This window comes from Enoplosus armatus, chromosome 17, assembly GCF_043641665.1.
Source record: "Enoplosus armatus isolate fEnoArm2 chromosome 17, fEnoArm2.hap1, whole genome shotgun sequence".
Lineage (NCBI taxonomy): Eukaryota > Metazoa > Chordata > Actinopteri > Centrarchiformes > Enoplosidae > Enoplosus > Enoplosus armatus.
In genome coordinates, this window is record NC_092196.1 from 9,007,819 (window position 1) to 9,028,122 (window position 20,304).

Below are 20,304 nucleotides of genomic sequence, written 5' to 3' on the forward strand. Positions count from 1 at the left end.
AAGGTCTGAGATAAATTCTCCAAATTCTTCTAAAGATTGGGACTAAGGACCAGGTGGTCTGTAGAGTACCACGAGGTGGAATGATCTGAGTCTGTTGCCCAGGACAAAGTCATTTATGGTTGATAGAGATGGTTTTAATACAAGAGCCTCAATATAGTTTAATTTAATATAAAGATTGTAATAAAAAATATTAATAAAAATTTGATTTATCGATTAACACAACACCTCCACCTTGTTTAGTAGCAACATGGGCATTGGTATAGTCAGGTGGGGAAGCTTCATTTAAAGGTAGTAAAACATTTGGTTTCAGCCATGTTTCACATACACCAGTCATATCCTCATTATGCTCTAGAATCAAATAATTTCTCAGTAAGGCTTTGGTAAACAATGATCTGATATTTATTAAATCAAATTTGAGGGTCTTGTTGGGGCTGCAGTTTTCATTAGTAGGCCAATCTGTGGAGCTGCTGCTGCTGCTGCTGCTGCTGATGTATTAATTGGAATGAGAGGCCTGATATTAATATTATTGGAAAATGTCTGTGGCCTGTGCACACCACGATGTGGGGATACAATTGTGATTACCGTAGATATTTTGTTTTGTAGGACTACATAATTTTAAATACTCTAACATTACAATAACAGATATATCATTGAATGTATATATAACCTTTCATGTGATGGAATAAATTCAGCTCACAACTTGGTTTTAAAAGTTTGTGATCTAACTACAGTGTGACTTAAAGAGTAATTTTCTCTGCATTAGTAACATAATCGGAAGTTTTTATGATGTTAATTAGTCAAACTACTGCATTTACTGTTATATTGTTTGATGAGCTTATACAATTCGGTGTATTTGATTTTTCTGTTAATTTATCCTGCTTCATCACAGTACTTCACATTTGTGAAAGATGCTTACGATGAGAGTACTTTTTGTGCTGCCTTTGTCTGTGAAGATCTAAGGATCTTTGTCTGTGTGTCTGCTGTATGCATGGATACATGCCTATATGCAAATAAACTCTGTAAGGAAGTTTATTCGTAGCTCTGACGGTTTCTACTGCAAAGTTTCACTGCTACAGGTGTGGTCCCAGAGGTGCAGATAGAGGGAGGAAATGAATCTCTAAAGATGATATGTTTAGAAATGCCAGGAAATTGAAAAACCATAAGAGCTTAACTGATAACAGAAGTTTATGGTATGTTGACTTGATATGTTGGTGTTATTTTAGATGTTCTGAACAAAATCCTCAAAAGCTTTTTATGTTCATCACAAGCAATAGTGTGCTTGTGATGACTCACATTCATACTCCCTTTAATGTTTATGTGGCTTAACTAATCTTATCTATTGTATTATATCTAATTAATGATGAAAGCAAATACAGTAAGATCAACCTAATGAACAAACATGAATAGCAAAGATTTATAGTCAAATTACAAAATGCAAAACCACATACAGAATATCAATTTCTACTACAGTGCAATATATTTACTTATTGTCAATGAAAGATAATACTACACAACACATTTTGATGACACTAGAAGTGATCAAGAACTTCTGGAGTCATAATGTAACGACAGTAGACAGTAGCTAATGAACCAAAATGTATTCATATAAATGATTAAGAATTGCAGTTTTATTTTTCTTCAGGTTACATCAATTTTTGATGACATTATGACCATTTAATTTAGCAGATGTACAGTAGATCATCGATCATGTACATGTTTTTAAAATTTGATAAAAAAGACAAAAAACAAAAGAAGACCTGTCGTCGTCTATGTTGTACATCCATCTCATCCTTTATGGTCTCTTCATCTGAAAAAAAAATCTAACAATTAAAAACAATATATTATATTCACTTGTCAAATACAGATTGTTAAACAGTGGTAAGGTTTGATTGATCACTTCACTCAGCTGGAAAATTGACACTCAAATGATCTCTGTGTCTTCAATAGTTGTGGCCAGCAGATTTGCTGCAGCACACATCTCAAGTTGTCAGACAATGTGACAAAGACAGATTGAAACACAATGTGATGTCAAACAAAACTAAATTGACATCTTTTTACCTCCATAGTGGACAGTCAGATCTTGAATAACTGGAGTCATATCGTCTCTAATGACACAACAGCGCACTTTGTTGACTCTCTGGCACTCAGTGTGACTACATGTCATCGTGCTGGTTTTGCTGTGCTGACCGTCTTTGTAATTTGTAATTTCAATGATGTTGTCAGAACAGAGCCAAACATAAACCTTGACATACGAAAATGAGAAATCAATGATAGCATCAGAAACATTATACATGTAGCTAAAGTCATCTTTAAAATGTGTTGTATGTCTGGTCAGTGGTTTGGTTTCTCTTCTTCACTTTGCACTGAGATAAATAAAAATAGAAGTAATCATGATTTGCATTGACTCCGCCTCACAGTGCTGAGAAAGTAATACTTACTCAGAGGGTATTTTTGTTGATTATATTAAGATATTAATTAGGGGTGTTCTGCCTAATCTTTGCATATTATGTAGACACACAAAATAAACTGAGAACTGAGTGGATCCAACATTTGGTGCCTGATTCTGAGCACACAGCTTCTGACAAACAGACACTATAAGCAACATATGATCTATTTCTTACATTAATCAGTGGCACACAGCACAACTGAACAGAGTATTTTGATACATGTTTCTGTCATTTTATGGCAAGAAGTGAGGAACAAATTTGGTTGAGTTCATTTTTACATATGTGTTGACACGGTGAGGAAACCATCACAGACAATATTAATTGTAAGTGTGTTAGTGGTTTCCTCACTGCCACTACTTTGTTGTAGTACATGTTCCCTGTAAGTCCTTTACTGTGACCAGTATTAAAAACACAGTTGGTCCTTGTCTGCCCTCAAGAGTTTTAAAGGAGGGACTGTAACTATTTTCTATTTCAACACAATGTAACTCACTTGTGAATCCTGAAAATATAGACAGATCGTTGTGTTCTGTGATACACTGCTAACCTGTGTAGGAGATTTCCCTGCCTTTCAGAAAGTGCATGCTGGGATACACTCCGGGGAAAAGAAGCTGTAGAAAAAGGATGGATATGATTTGTGGATGATGATTGTTGCATGATGCGATGATGGTAGTAAGACAGATATCTGAGTGGTGATGTTTTTTGACATGAGTAGGTGTGACTGTTTTTAGTACTGTTGTGTCATCATTTCTATATTTCTTCTTTACCAGTTTCAGTAGTCTGCACTTTATCAAGTTCTGCATGTCCATCCATTTTCTGAATCCTATTCTGTTTATAAAAAAGATTTGGAAATTCAACTTAACTGTTTCTTTGTACAGCTGATCCAACAAGTGAAGGTTCAAGGTTCATTGATTTATCATTATACAACACAAGGTTGTACAATGAAATGGCTGGGGTGGGTATTGTCTTTTAGTATCCTGCGGGCCAATGATGTTCTGAGTGGTTTTAATCAGCTGCAGCAGAGCCCTGGGCGGTGCACATCCCATGTCAGTTTGTAATGTTTCCTGTCAGGATGCTTTCAATTGCTCCTCTGTAAAAGTGAACAAGAACTTGGCACAGGAATTTTGCCTTCTTAGATTTCCCTTTAAAAAATACAGTTGTTTCTGAGCTTAATTTTCCATGTGTGATGTCCATGACAGTTTCTCTGTGATACTGTTTCCCAGGAACCTAAAACTTTACATGCTCCTCCTCAGCTCCACTGAGACACAACGTCAGTCACTGTGGGTGTTGAGCACAATAATTAACAGCAGAACCTTCAGTCTTCAGACAGTTAATCTGAAAACAAGATCAGTGAGGATCTTCACCTGCCCAGCAGAGAGTTAAAAGCAGCAGTCCTGTCCTATAGTCCATCATGTTAAACCGTGTGTCCACTGTTCTCTGTCCTCCTCTCTGCATTCAGATAAGTAGAGGTGGAAGACATCTGAGTTTTGCATTGACTCCTCCTCACAGTGTGGAACTGGATTTGACTTAGATCTCAGTGACTGTTTGATGAAACTGGAGAATGAATGTTAACTGTACATGAGATGGTACATGAGTATGTTTCAGTATTATTTGTACAATAGGTTGACAAACACATTATTTAAGTTGGTTGCTTCGTTATTAAGCACAGTCTGCATCATGTGAAGACTATGACAATACTTTATCAATTAATTTCAATTTAATAGAAAAAATCAACAACTAATAACACCTTAACAAATGTTCATTATGCTACACTGTTGATTTTCTTACACAGTGTTCATAAGTCAACCATTCGCAGGACATTAGGGGAAAGAAAACCCCAGAAAGAATAAAAGTGAAAGTGATTGCTTGTAACATGAAGCCACCGCAGGAGGAGCCCTCAGACCACTAATGATTTCAACACCAGTTCACTGTTACAGTAAAGAGGGAAACAACCTCTCAAGTGATGGAATAAATTCAGCTCACAACTTGGTTTTAAAAGCTTGTGATCTAACTACATCAGAAAAAATATAAAATATTAAAAAAGTCAGTTTCTCTTCCATTACATTGTTATTTATAATAACATAATCCAATTCCATAATTATTATCTGAATCCTAACTGCATTAATAATTGAATCAGTTGTCTTTAGCCAACTTCATGATGATTAATTAGTCAATTAGTCAAAATCCAGAAATGTTTGTTTTCATTACGAATCTAAAGTGTGTTTGTCAGAGATTCACGTTCCGCCTTCTCTTTGTGTGAGATGAAGAGAAACACAACATTTCCTCTTCACTTATTTAAATATACTCAGCTGATTTGCTATCATCAGTATGTAAATTGGCCTACTTGTATGTTGCCTCATAAGGAAGCATGTGTGTGTGTGTGTGTGTCAGTGAGAGGACAGAAGAGCTCACATCAGTTCAGCCTCAACATCAACCATGTTGTCTGTCGCTCTGATACTGCTGCTGGCAGCTGGATCCTGTGAGGAGCTTTCAGTGGATTCACACTAATAAACACATTAGAAACACTGAATAGTCAGATGAATGATGGAGATAATGTTGATTTCTGTTTCTGCAGGTGTGAACAGTATTGATCTCACCCAGCCAGACTCAGTGGTTGTGCAGCCTGGACAGTCTTTGACCATAACCTGTCAGGTCTCTGGTTATTCTTTGACTGATAACAGCTATGCAACAGGTTGGATCAGACAGTGTGAAGGAAAACCAATGGACTGGATTTTACATCGGTGGGGAGGAGGAGACTTTTACCAAAATGCTGCTCTGAAGAACAAGTTCAGTTACAACACACACGTTTCAACTAGATCAGTGACATTAACAGGACAGAATCTGCAGCCTGAGGACGCAGCTGTGTATTACTGTGTACGTGGTTCCACAATGATAAAAACCACCAACAGACCTGCACAAATACCCAGCAACTAGCAAGACTCAAGAACAAATTTTAGAGAGATCATTGATTCTTGAGTTCAACTTCACATGTACCATATAGACAGTCTTCATTTCTACTTTTGGGTAATATGATAAAAACACGCCAAAACAAAAAAAAGTGCTCATGTCTCCTGAAGTGATACTGTTTTGCACAAGACAATCAACTTTAAATTGAAAAATTAACACGACTAAATTAAACTATGTGCCAGTACAGGAACCACTCCCTCCCCATGATATCCAATTCAATTCAATTTTCAATGAAATTGAATTGAATTGAATATCCTGATGCAAATGCCCAGTCTGTGCAGTGTGTTTCTGTCCTGGTCACATCTCCAGCCTCAGGATGATGAACATTCTAACTATATATGTCATTAACTATTTCATACTGACATTAAGACAAGTATGACAGTGCATGTAAACACACACACACACACACACACACACACACACACACACACACACACACACACAAAGATGGACACTATGAAAGCACCAGCTTATGTTGTGGTTTTCAAATAAAAGGTAGTTTGGGTTTTTACTAAAATCTGCTTTTCAACAACAATGTGATGGTTAAAAATGTTTCCGTTAATTGTGAATTGATGATTTAAAAATTGGCATGAATGCATGATATGTCCAATATACAAAGGTCAACAAAAGGCTGCTGAACTGAATGACTAAAAACTAAACATGGTTTAAATAAAAGTTAGCAGAATAAGATGAAGCACATCTCCATCATTAAAAAACATTAAAAAGCATTCCCAAAATAATGATATGAACCAAGTGTTTTGCTCTTTTGGGGGAGGAGTTGATGCAAAACTCTGATCTCTTCCATCTCTACATATGTGTTGCAGAGTGAAGGACAGAGACTAAATCACTGACATACACACGGACAGAGACAACTGGCTTTTATAGTGATCAGACCTGATCATTTGGTTGGTTTTCTCATCCTGTCAATGAACTGGGCAGGTAAGATCAAAAGATCAAAGATCATCTTTACAGAACTGATAGACAAACGCTATCTCACGTGTTTTGTGCATTCAGTTGTACATAAATAACACAAAAACAACACAAAATTTAAAGAGTTAAGTAAAATATACAAGATAAATATACACTCACCCTCTAAAAACTGAGCGAACGTCAACAACACTCATCTTAGACATGATTCTGTGACGTTACAGTTCTTTAAAGAAGAAAAGATCAGAACTATGAACACTTTATTTAAATATAATGAATAAATCACTGAATATTGAAATTAAAGTCGATAATAGACTACAAATATCAACTAGCCCCATCGCTATTGTTGTTTGCAATTGTCTAATTTCCCCCCCGGGGATCAATAAAGTATTTCTGATTCTGATTCTGATTCTGAATTACACAAGAATTTATATATTTTAACATTATTATCATCAATAATAGAACAATATGAAATAACATAACACATTTAGTTATTAATAGTTTACAGTAAAAGCAAAGTTAACACTTGTCATTTCTGTAAATGCAGGGACATTTTCAAAATGTTACAATTGAGTGTGTAATGATATGACTACTTGTGAGACAACAGTTCATCCTTCTTTTATAGCCAGTCAGTGTCCTTCTCTATGCAAAGTGAACTTCCTCACAATCTGCTATAAAGACTTGATATCATGCTGTCAGTTGAAGCAAAAGAAGAGAAGCTCCCATCAGATCACCTTCAACATCAACCATGTTGTCTGTAGCTCTGCTGCTGCTGCTGGCTGCTGGATCCTGTGAGTCTCACTGAGGCAGAGACACTGACAGTATGATCACAGCACACTGACGGGTCACTGTTATTACACTGATTCAATATTCAACATGTTTTCCTCCACAGGTGTGAAGTGTGAACAGTTGACACAGCCAGCCTCTGTGACTGTGCAGCCAGGTCAACGTCTGACCATCACCTGTCAGGTCTCTTATTCTGTTAGCAGCTACTGGACAGCTTGGATCAGACAGCCTGCAGGGAAAGGACTGGAGTGGATTGGAAGCAGAGTTGGCTCCAGCACATACTACAAGGATTCACTAAAGAACAAGTTCAGTATCGACTTAGACTCTTCCAGCAACACAGTGACTCTAAACGGACAGAATGTGCAGCTTGAAGACACTGCTGTGTATTACTGTGCCGGAGAGCCACAACAACACAAACCATCAGTAGACCTGAACAAAAACCCCTCAGTGCCTGAACACTTGTAACATGAAGCCACCAGAGGAGGAGCCCTCAGACCACTAATGATTTCAACACCAGATCACTGTCAAAGAGAGAAACAGACATATTTAGCAATGCAAAAGTAACAAGAATATAACATGGTTTATTATGATATACAATCATAATAATAATAATTATAATGATATTAGATACACAGTGAAGGCATTTTCAAAAAGTGTCTCTGTCTGACTCACAATATTTACGTGATTTAATGACTGCATTATGTCAGTAACTGCATTTTAAAGAGATCTTCATCCAACAAGAAATCAAGCATGAATGAGCATGTCGCTCCTTCATTTTTATAATCAAAAACATATAACATTGACCATAAATGTATTAATAAATTTACTAAATCAGTGCTCTTCATCTCTTCCTTTTCAATTTGATGTATCTGAATCAAACTTAGTGAGTGAATCACTATCTAAAGTGGACATTTCTGTGATTTTAAACCTGGCCACTATTTTTTTTTGTTTTTTTACAACTCTTGGTGTTTAAATAAAGAAAGAGTTACCAAAAGTTTTGGAATTGGCCCAGTAGATCGCCTCGGCAGGCTGTAATGGCTGCAACGTAATGGTTTGACTTATGAACACTTATGAGAAACTCAAATTCAGTTTACATTCATTTTGTCTCATAAACAAAGGTGTAACTCATTGAGTCTGACATTCTCATTTTACTGTTTCTCATTTTACATTTTATTATATTCATTTGTCAGCTACATGAGTATATGGAATTAGAATTAATTAAAATGAATAAGGGAAGGAGATGTTCCACTTGCCAAATTAAAGAATAAAGGTTGAAAAAAGGTCAGTACAAAAGACCAAACATAAAAAGTTGTTTTAAAAAGGTTTTTAAGTAACTTCTAGAATATAACTCGATTAGAGCAGCTTGGTCCTTGCAGGGACAGGAGTTTGGCGAGGTTGTTGAAAAGAGTGTGCCAGTGGAGGAGTTTGGTGAGATAAGAGGGGTGGTCATGGAGGGCAGTACAGATGGTGAGGGAGGATTCAAGGTGGGAGAGAACAATGGTGTGGCTGATAGTGGCAAAAGCAGCATTGAGGTCAAGAAGGATGAGAAGGCTGAGATGACCAGAGCCATTATTGTTTAATGTAATATACAATTTTCCCGAGGAGTAATGTTTTGAAAATATGTAAAAAGACTATTTTCTGTTTCGTGCAGTGGGATACATGTCCCCCATCCTGGACCCCCTGCAGTTTGCATACAGACCCAACAGGTATGTAGACGATGCAGTAAACACGGCCCTCCACTTCATCCTTCAGCACCTGGAGTCATCAGGAACCTATGCCTGTTTGTAGACTTCAGCTCTGCCTTCAGTACAATTATCCCGACTCTGCTGCAGAACAAGCTCTCCCAGCTGAGTGTCCCTGACTCCACCTGCACATGGATCACAGACTTCCTGTCTGACAGGAGGCAGCACATGAAGCTGGGGAAACATGTCTCTGACTCCCAGACCATCAGCACCAGATCCCCACAAGGCTGCGTCCTTTCCCCTCAACTCTTCTCCCTGTATATTAACGGATGCACCTCCAGTCATCAGTCTATCAGGGTCCTGAAGTTTGCGGATGGCACCACCCTCATTGGGCTCATCTCTGGTGGGGATGAGTCTACCTCCAGGGGGGAGATTGACCATCTGGTGACCTGGTGTGGACGGAACAATCAATACGCTAAAGACAGTGGTGATAGTAGTTGATTACAGAAAGAACCCAGCCCCACCCACACAGGGTGATGGGGTCGAGTGGAAAGGTGATTGAAAGGCGATTGGCTGGAATCTGCGACCTCTCCAGGACCTGTACGCCTCCAGGGCCACGAGGCGTGCAGGAAAGATTTTGGTCGATTTTGGATGCACCAATATACCAAAGCAAATTCCTTGTATGTGAAAACCTACTTAGCAATAAACTTGATTCTGATTCTGATGTACCTTAATGTACCTGTACCTGTATGTACCTGTATCTATAATAAAGATATTGGTAACATTTTAAAAATATGTAGCATGTTTACAGTACACTACCTTGTTTTCAGCATTTTCCTGTTGTTAAAATACTCTACATGCTCACAACACATGCATCAGTTAAAGTACCTAGTATCTATCTTCCCTTTCTAAACCTGCAGAGGGAGGTCTATGCAAACTCTTCCTTCTTTATAAACACTCCAACAGCAACTGTCAAATCATTTGAGGCAGAACAACTGACACAATTTTAGAAAACTTAGAAAGTCTTTGATCATTGACTTGCATTGTTTGCTATAGAATGGAAAATATAATTGCCTGGAGTTTATTATTTGTAGTTGCTATTCATGGTAAGAAAATCAATTGTGCATTTACAAAGTAAAACATATTTTTAAAAATGCTTGGTATTTGGCGACAAGCTGTTGGATAATGATCACCATTTCTTTGCTTACAGGAGTTTGGAGTGAGATCAAACTGGATCAGGCTCCCTCTGAGGTGAAAAGACCTGGAGAGACAGTCAAGATGTCATGTATCACATCTGGTTATAGCATGACAAGTTACAGTATTAACTGGATACGACAGAGGCCAGGGAAAGCTCTGGAGTGGATTGGGTGGATAAACACAGCTACAAGCTCTGCTAGCTATGCCAGCTCCTTTCAAAGCCGTTTCAGTTTGACTCAAGATGTGTCCAGCAGCACTCAGTACCTCGAGGTCAAGAGCCTGACAGCAGAGGATTCTGCTGTTTACTTCTGTGCTCGATAAAGCACAGTGACTGAAGACAGTGGCGCAGCTGCACAAAAACCTCCGCAGACTCATATGACGACATCTGGGTTTTTTAATCAGCAGCATATAAATTTGTTTAAATTTTAGACAAATATTACTTATATATTTATACCACTTATATATAAGACAAAGATCTTTCAGCTGCTAAAAATTATCCAGGGCCATCTGCCATTTGATATTCACCAGACAATAGAACATTTAAAGTAAAAAGCAAATCTTCAAAACAAATTAATTTGCTTACTAAAGACAGGTTGTACAGATATAGTACAAGTGTGGCTGACCAGTTGAAATTCTACTATTACTTTTTTGAGAATTTGTTTTAGTTTTTGGTAAAAGAGAAATAAGCTGCAGAGGCTAAATTTATCCAACATACAAGTTTTTAAAGACCAGAGCAAAGTTCTCAGACTGTTAGGAAATAATGACACTGTAATTGGGTACGTCTGTTTAATATAATGCAATCCAGTACGACCCCAATAGAAAAAATCCAATCCTAGAGAAGTTGAACAAATGTTCTGGGGTACAAAACTGGACGTGGATAACTGGACCATATTGTACCTGTATCCTGCCTGTACAACAAAAGGTACAGTTCTCGTCCACCTTTTCAGCATTGCCCAATATAAAGAAAAGATGCTGCTTAGAGCATTAAATCACCCCCTGTGTGTTGCAGATATATTGACAGGGAGTGAGGAGACCTCTAGCATGATTTCTGCTTCTCTGAAAGAAATATAGCTGAGATCTTAATTTAAGGCACTTTAGAAAAAAATCATTAAATGTGCCGATTTAGAGGAATGTAGAATAAACATTCACACAACATCCATCTTTTCCATAAACCCGCTTATTCTTGAGGGTTGCCGGGAGGCTGGTGCCAATCCCAGGTGACATTGGGTGAGAGGTGGGTACACCCTGGACAAGTCACCAGTCAATCACAGGGCTCATTCACATTCACATTTTAATCAAACAAAAACTGAATGCCAAGCCTAGTTGTATCCTCCCTGTGAGGAGGAGTCAATGCAAAACTCAGATGTCTTCCACCTCTACTTATCTGACTGCAGAGAGGAGGACAGAGAACAGTGGACACACAGTTTAACATGATGGACTATAGGACAGGACTGCTGCTTTTAACTCTCTGCTGGGCAGGTGAAGATCCTCACTGATCTCAATTTTATTCGTATTTATTGTGTCACTGGCGTATTTCACATGATGTTTTTTATCCTCTTGACAGGTGTTGATGGTCAGACTCTGACAGAGTCTGAACCAGTCGTTAAAAGGCCTGGAGAATCTCACAGATTGACCTGCACAGCCTCTGGATTTGACTTTGGTAGCGCTTGGATGGCCTGGATCAGACAGGCTCCTGGAAAAGGACTGGAGTGGGTTGCAACAATTGAATATGATAGTGACAGGAAATTCTACTCTCAGTCAGTTCAAGGCCGGTTTACTGTCTCCAGAGACAACAGCAGACAGCAGCTGTATCTGCAGATGAACAGTCTGAAGACTGAAGATTCTGCTGTTTATTATTGTGCTCGACAGCCACAGTGACTGAAGTTGGTTGAGCAGCTGTACAAAATCCTACAGTACTCATCTTTTGGGCTGGTAGAGGCCTGAGGCATGAAGCATTTTCTATAGAATTTATATTGTGTAAACTTTATTTTTTATATTATTTTTCATACATTGTTTTATAATCTATACTTTACATGACAGATTTTTTACTTAATGCATTGTACAAAGTCCTCCAGTACAAACACATAAAAAACACAATCAAGATCACTTGTTTATGAAAGGCCCAAAGACAGCACAACAATCTGGTGGCTACTTTACATTACCACAAATTAAGGCACAGTCATGTTTTATGTGGAATCTAAAGTGATAATATGAGAGTGAAAAATTATGTTGCAGTTTGTTTAATAAATTCAGTAGAGAGTAGATAAAATCAGTGTCAAGTTTCTCTCTCCTCTGTTACTGAAAGGAGACACTCAGATCTGGTGTTCTCATTGATCTTAACTGACTGATACTCGAACCCTCGACTGAACTAAAGCTCAACACTCCTGCTGCTCATGTACACTGGATATTGTGATAGTTGAAACTTTTCTACCCTGGAAAAAAATGATATGTTAACTTGATTCAGCACATTTTGAATAGTAAAGTTTGACTACAAGGTGTTTACTGTCGGCAGTTACTGCAGCTCCATCTGTCAGTGTCAGTTCACCTCAGCAGACAGGAAGTATCTTGTTGCTACTCTTTACATTCTCTTCTTACAGATCCATTGTCAGAAAATGCACAAAATAATGATTTACTTTCTGGATGTGACTGTATATATAATATTGTTTTATTTATTTAATTTCATTTAAAATTTAAAATTAAGTATTTGGATATTTTATGTGTGTGTAGAATGAAGGAAGCTAGAACTTGATTCATTGATTGTGTCTTAAATATCCAATTGCTGGTTGTTAAATTGAATGAATGAATGTGATGTAGGAGGTGCTGACAGTGAACTCTCAGGAAAACAGCTCACATCACTTTCAAAGTGTGTTGTAATCATTTGAAAACAAGCTAAACACACTGTAAATATGGCTTATAGAAAGCAACATTCTTGGTGATTGCTCCTTTTGTTTCCATGGTCTCACATCATCGTTATTACAATGCTGATTTTAATGAATGTTTTCCATTATCCACGATTCATGTTAATATTGCCAAATGCAGTCAGCACTCAGCAGGATGACTTCAGAAATTTAATGATGAACACATTTTGGAAAAGAAATGGATCGGTATATGTAGGGAGTGGCTGATAAGGGGACTGAGAACAGGTGAGCAGATGAACAAGCAGAAGGTCAGGTGACTGCGGGGCTGATGAGGGAGGTGAAAATAGGTGAGCAGGTCAATGAGGAAGTATAGTGGAAAAGTCAGAGGGCATCTGGTGGACGGCTCGAGGATGGCAGGTCTAGGGAGTTGGAGGAAAGTACATGGTGTGGGGGAAGTGAGCAGGGGCAAAAGGCAGGGACTGATACAGAGAGTGTGGCTGCAGGAAGGGACTGAGAAGTGAACTGTGACAAATATTCACATGAAGAATAGTTGTAATGATCCTTATTGTTATTTGCAATTGTACAATAATTTACATAATGTTTTAATATTGAATTGTTGTGAATGCAATACATTTTTAAATTATCCTTATCGTTCTGTAAATGACTGGACATTTTCAAACTGTTAAATTTGAGTGTGTATAATGAAATTGAAATATCATATGTAAAGCAGAGGTGATTTCCAGGCATATTTTCACTTTGCAGTCAACAGACTCTTCTATTGGCTCCAGTTAGACCAACACTGATGCTTCATATGTTTGATTCTATGCAAACTCAGTGACCTTCCTCGTTACTCAGCTATAAAAACTTCACATCAGGCTGTCGGTGGAGTTCACAGCACGTCTCTTTCAACATAAACCATGTTTTCTGTAGCTCTGCTGCTGCTGTTGGCAGCTGGATGTGAGTCTCTCCGGATTTGTCAAAGTCAACAGTTCTTCTTTTGCAGTTATAACTTGATCATTTGTTACAAAACCTTGTCTTTTTTTAACAGGTGTGAAGTGTGAACAGTTGACACAGCCAGCCTCTGTGACTGTGCAGCCAGGTCAACGTCTGACCATCACCTGTCAGGTCTCTTATTCTGTTAGCAGCTACTGGACAGCTTGGATCAGACAGCCTGCAGGGAAAGGACTGGAGTGGATTGGAATGAGAGTTGGCTCCAGCACAAGCTACAAGGATTCACTAAAGAACAAGTTCAGTATCGACTTAGACTCTTCCAGCAACACAGTGACTCTAAACGGACAGAATGTGCAGCCTGAAGACACTGCTGTGTATTACTGTGCCAGAGAGCCACAACAACACAAACCATCAGTAGACCTGAACAAAAACCCCTCAGTGCCTAAACACTTGTAACATGAAGCCACCAGAGGAGGAGCCCTCAGACCACTAATGATTTCAACACCAGATCACTGTCAAAGAGAGAAACAGACATATTTAGCAATGAAAACATTAAAAAAACAAGGTTCAGTATAATATACAATCACAATAATATCAAATATACAGTGGAAGTATTTTCCCCCCAAAATCTCTGTCTTTCAATATCAATGTCAATTAATCACAGCGTTATTTCAGCTCACAACGTTGTTTTTAAAAGCTCTTAATTTGACTAGAAATTAAACATAAATAATAGAATTTATTTGTACTGACTGAGAAACATAGGTATTCATGGCATCCGTGTAGTGAGGGGTTAAATGCACAGTAAAAAAAAAAGTTATTTGGTGTTATTTGCGTTTTTTCTATTAAAATGAATAAATAATCACTTTATGGGTATTGAATATCATTGTCAACGTCTTGACTAGATGCAGACTGTGCTTAATAATGAAGCAACCACCTTAAATAATGTGTTTGTCAACCTATTGTCCAAATAATACTGAAACATGCAAGAGGGACTCATGTAAAGTTAACATTCATTTTCCAGTTTCATCAAACAGTAACTGAGATCCAAGTCAAATCCAGTTCCACACTGTGAGGAGGAGTCAATGCAAAACTCAGATGTCTTCCACCTCTACTTATCTGACTGCAGAGAGGAGGACAGAGAACAGTGGACACACAGTTTAACATGATGGACTATAGGACAGGACTGCTGCTTTTAACTCTCTGCTGGGCAGGTGAAGATCTTCACTGATCTTTTGTTGAACTTGTCTTTACCAAGTTAATGCTCGTTATTTTAATGCTTAATTATTTTCTTGTCTTGACAGGTGTTGATGGTCAGACTCTGACAGAATCTGAACCAGTGGTTAAAAGGCCTGGAGAATCTCACAGATTGACCTGTACAACTTCTGGTTTCACATTCAGCAGCTACTGGATGGCCTGGATCAGACAGGCTCCTGGAAAAGGACTGGAGTGGGTTGCAACTATCAATAGCGATGGTGGCAGCACATACTACTCTCAGTCAGTTCAAGGCCGGTTTACCATCTCCAGAGACAACAGCAGAGAGCAGCTGTATCTGCAGATGAACAGTCTGAAGACCGAAGATTCTGCTGTTTATTATTGTGCTCGAGAGCCACAGTGACTGAAGTTGGTTGAGCAGCTGTACAAAATCCTTTAGTCCTCATCTTTACCACACTTAACTCACGTGATTATTATCTTTCCTTTGAGTCGTCCAAGAAAATACAATACAGTTACACCAAACACTTTGTGAGAATGATAAATGTTTGATTAGATATAATTCTAAACAGAGATATGAATATAGAAATCATGTGTGACTGTGTGACTATATGTGGAAAACTCAGGTTTCAGTTCCTAAGTAGTTAATTTCCTCTCGAAGTTCCAAGTTTCTCTGTATGTCTGAGGCTTCAAACTGCCACAATTTGAATACTGAAAGATTGTCAGATTGTTGAGATGCTGTTTTATTTTGTGTTATGCTGTGTTCATATTGAATTTGACTTTAAATTCACAGGGATCCAGTTTACATCATATTTAAAGGAGATTCATGGACTTGAAAACAAAAACATGCTGTGAACATGGCTTACAGAAAGTTAATAAAAAAATTATTGTCAGGTTAAAACTGCAGAAAAATGTCTAGAAAAGATGTGAAGAGAAAATTGACAATTTGATGCAATAAAACAGTCAATAAAGTTATTTATATCTGAATAATATGAAGAAAATATAGTTACATCTCTCCATAGGCAGGAATAAACCATTATTAGTATAAAAAAACATCAACCTATAAACCACACTGCATGTTCCTGGCTGCTGTCAGTGTATTTCTGTTTGCAGAAAATACAGTCAGAAAGCAAATAGATTAATTTAAAAAAAAACTGCAATTACAGAAAAGCTGTGCTCATATGTTTGAATTGAATCATGAATGTGATGTAGGAGGTGCTGACAGTAAATACATTCTCTCAGGAAAACAGCTCACATCATATTTAAAGTGTGTTTTAATATTCTGAATAAAAGCTAAACATACTGTAAACATGGCCTATAGAAAGCAACAGTCTTGGTGATTGCTCCTTTTGTTTCCACGGCTGCACATCATCATTGTTAGTGCTGATTTTAATATATATGTTTTCCATCATCCATGATTCATGTTAATATTCACATAATGTTTTAATATCGAATTGTTGTTAAAATAACACATTTAGGCATTAACACTTTACAGCAAAAGAAAAGTTAACAGTTGCTTAATTTCTGTAAATTAAGGGACATTTTCAAAATGTTACAATGAAATGTGTAATGAAATTAAAATATCACATGTAAAGCAGGCATGTTTTCATGCTGCAGATATAATAACAGACAACAGACTCTTCTATTGGCTCCAGTTAGACCAACACTGATGCTTCATATGTTTGATTCTATGCAAACTCAGTGACCTTCCTCGTTACTCAGCTATAAAAACTTCACAGCAGGCTGTCGGTGGAGTTCACAGCACGTCACTTTCAACATAAACCATGTTTTCTGTAGCTCTGCTGATGCTGTTGGCAGCTGGATGTGAGTCTCTCCGAATTTGTCAAAGTCAACAGTTCTTCTTTTGCAGTTATAACTTGATCATTTGTTACAAAACCTCGTCTTTTTTTTTTTTTTATGATCACAGCACACTGACGGGTCACTGTTATTACACTGATTCAATATTCAACATGTTTTCCTCCACAGGTGTGAAGTGTGAACAGTTGACACAGCCAGCCTCTGTGACTGTGCAGCCAGGTCAACGTCTGACCATCACCTGCCAGGTCTCTTATTCTGTTAGCAGCTACTGGACAGCTTGGATCAGACAGCCTGCAGGGAAAGGACTCGAGTGGATTGGAAGCAGAGTTGGCTCCAGCACATACTACAAGGATTCACTAAAGAACAAGTTCAGTATCGACTTAGACTCTTCCAGCAACACAGTGACTCTAAACGGACAGAATGTACAGCCTGAAGACACTGCTGTGTATTACTGTGCCAGAGAGCCACAACAACACAAACCATCAGTAGAGCTGAACAAAAACCCCTCAGTGCCTGAACACTTGTAACATGAAGCCACCAGAGGAGGAGCCCTCAGACCACTAATGATTTCAACACCAGATCACTGTCAAAGAGAGAAACAGACATATTTAGCAATGAATACATAAAAAAATGGTTCATTATAATATGCAATAACAATAATATCAAATATACAGTGGAAGTATTTTCCCAAAAAAATCTCTGTCTGACAATATTTATGTGAATTAATCACAGCGTTATTTCAGCTCACAACATTGTTTTTAAAAGCTCTTAATTTGACTAGAAATTAAACATAAATAATGGAATTTATTTGTATTGACTGAGAAACATGGGTATTCATGGCATCCATGTAGTGAGGGGTTAAATGCAGAGTAAAAAAAAAAAGTTATTTGGTGTTATTTGCGTTTTTTCTATTAAAATGAATAAATAATCGCTTTATGGGTATTGAATACTATTGTCAACATCTTCACATGAAGCAGACTGTGCTTAATAATGAAGCAACCACCTTAAATAATGTGTTTGTCAACAAAATAATACTGAAACATGCAAGAGGGACTCATGTACAGTAAACATTCATTCTCCAGTTTCATCAAACAGTAACTGAGATCCAAGTCAAATCCAGTTCCACACTGTGAGGAGGAGTCAATGCAAAACTCAGATGTCTTCCACCTCTACTTATCTGACTGCAGAGAGGAGGACAGAGAACAGTGGACACACAGTTTAACATGATGGACTATAGGACAGGACTGCTGCTTCTAACTCTCTGCTGGGCAGGTGAAGATCTTCACTGATATTGGGTTGAACTTGACTTTACCAAGTTAATGCAACTGATTATTATCCTTGTCTTGACAGGTGTTGATGGTCAGACTCTGACAGAATCTGAACCAGTGCTTAAAAGGCCTGGAGAATCTCACAGATTGACCTGTACAGCCTCTGGTTTCACATTCAGCAGCTACGCTATGGCCTGGATCAGACAGGCTCCTGGAAAAGGACTGGAGTGGGTTGCACTTATCAGTAGTGGCGGTGGTGGCAGCACATACTACTCTCAGTCAGTTCAAGGCCGGTTTACCATCTCCAGAGACAACAGCAGACAGCAGCTGTATCTGCAGATGAACAGTCTGAAGACTGAAGATTCTGCTGTTTATTATTGTGCTCGACAGCCACAGTGACACAAGGAGGAGCAACGATGTACAAAAACTGAACCTGTCAAAACAAGTCAAAACTTTGCTTTCTGCTGCTCACATTCACAGTAATTGATTTCAGTTCAACATCATCAGCACTCAGAGAAACATCTAGTCGCAATAAATCTGCTTCATTCAGACACGTTTTACTGCAACTCTGGTGTTCTCCAACATTCAAACTGGAAACAGTAAATATTCTGTTCATGTGAGTGTAAATGTGAAACTGACATAAATATCACTTAATCAAATATGAATTTGAAATATTATTTTCATATGTTAATTAAATTGAAACATTTTAGATGAATGTAAATGTGTTACTTGTCTGATTTGTGTTAGAAGTTTTATGAAGAATCAAAAAATGGAAATATAAGATAATGTTTTAAATGATAAATACATTTTCTTTCACGTGTCAAAATAAATGTTCACAACACAATTCAAAGCTATGACTACTTGTGAGACAACAGTTCATCCTTCTTTTATACCCCGTCAGTGTCCTTCTCTATGCAAAGTGAACTTCCTCACAATCTGCTATAAAGACTTGATATCATGCTGTCAGTTGCAGCAAAAGAAGAGAAGCTCCCATCAGATCATCTTCAACATCAACCATGTTGTCTGTAGCTCTGCTGCTGCTGCTGACTGCTGGATCCTGTGAGTCTCACTGAGGCAGAGACACTGACAGTATGATCACAGCACACTGACGGGTCACTGTTATTACACTGATTCAATATTCAACATGTTTTCCTCCACAGGTGTGAAGTGTGAACAGTTGACACAGCCAGCCTCTGTGACTGTGCAGCCAGGTCAACGTCTGACCATCACCTGCCAGGTCTCTTATTCTGTTAGCAGCTACTACACAGCTTGGATCAGACAGCCTGCAGGGAAAGGACTGGAGTGGATTGGAAGCAGAGCTGGCTCCAGCACATACTACAAGGATTCACTAAAGAACAAGTTCAGTATCGACTTAGACTCTTCCAGCAACACAGTGACTCTAAACGGACAGAATGTGCAGCCTGAAGACACTGCTGTGTATTACTGTGCCAGAGAGCCACAACAACACAAACCATCAGTAGACCTGAACAAAAACCCCTCAGTGCCTAAACACTTGTAACATGAAGCCACCAGAGGAGGAGCCCTCAGACCACTGATGATTTCAACACCAGATCACTGTCAAAGAGAGAAACAGACATATTTAGCAATGAATACATTAAAAAAACAAGGTTCAGTATAATATACAATAACAATAATATCAAATATACAGTGGAAGTATTTTCCCCCCAAAATCTCTGTCTTTCAATATCTATGTGAATTAATCACAGCGTTATTTCAGCTCACAACGTTGTTTTTAAAAGCTCTTAATTTGACTAGAAATTAAACATAAATAATGGAATTTATTTGTACTGACTGAGAAACATAGGTATTCATGGCATCCGTGTAGTGAGGGGTTAAATGCAGAGTAAAAAAAAAAGTTATTTGGTATTATTTGCATTTTTTCTATTAAAATGAATAAATAATCACTTTATGGGTATTGAATACTATTGTCAACATCTTCACATGATGCAGACTGTGCTTAATAATGAAGCTACCACCTTAAATAATGTGTTTGTCAACCTATTGTCCAAATAATACTGAAACATGCAAGAGGGACTCATGTACAGTAAACATTCATTCTCCAGTTTCATCAAACAGCAACTGAGATCCAAGTCAAATCCAGTTCCACACTGTGAGGAGGAGTCAATGCAAAACTCAGATGTCTTCCACCTCTACTTATCTGACTGCAGAGAGGAGG

At 38.0% G+C, this 20,304-nt stretch overlaps 1 gene segment (V, D, J or C); it reads left to right on the plus strand.

Annotated features, from left to right (window-relative positions):
• The first annotated feature begins 19,123 nt into the window (after window positions 1-19,123).
• On the plus strand, window positions 19,124-19,626 carry LOC139299939 (probable non-functional immunoglobulin heavy variable 3-38-3). The segment is given in 2 exon segments: window positions 19,124-19,166; window positions 19,268-19,626. Coding segments are annotated over 2 exon segments (402 nt in total).
• Window positions 19,627-20,304: the final 678 nt, after the last annotated feature.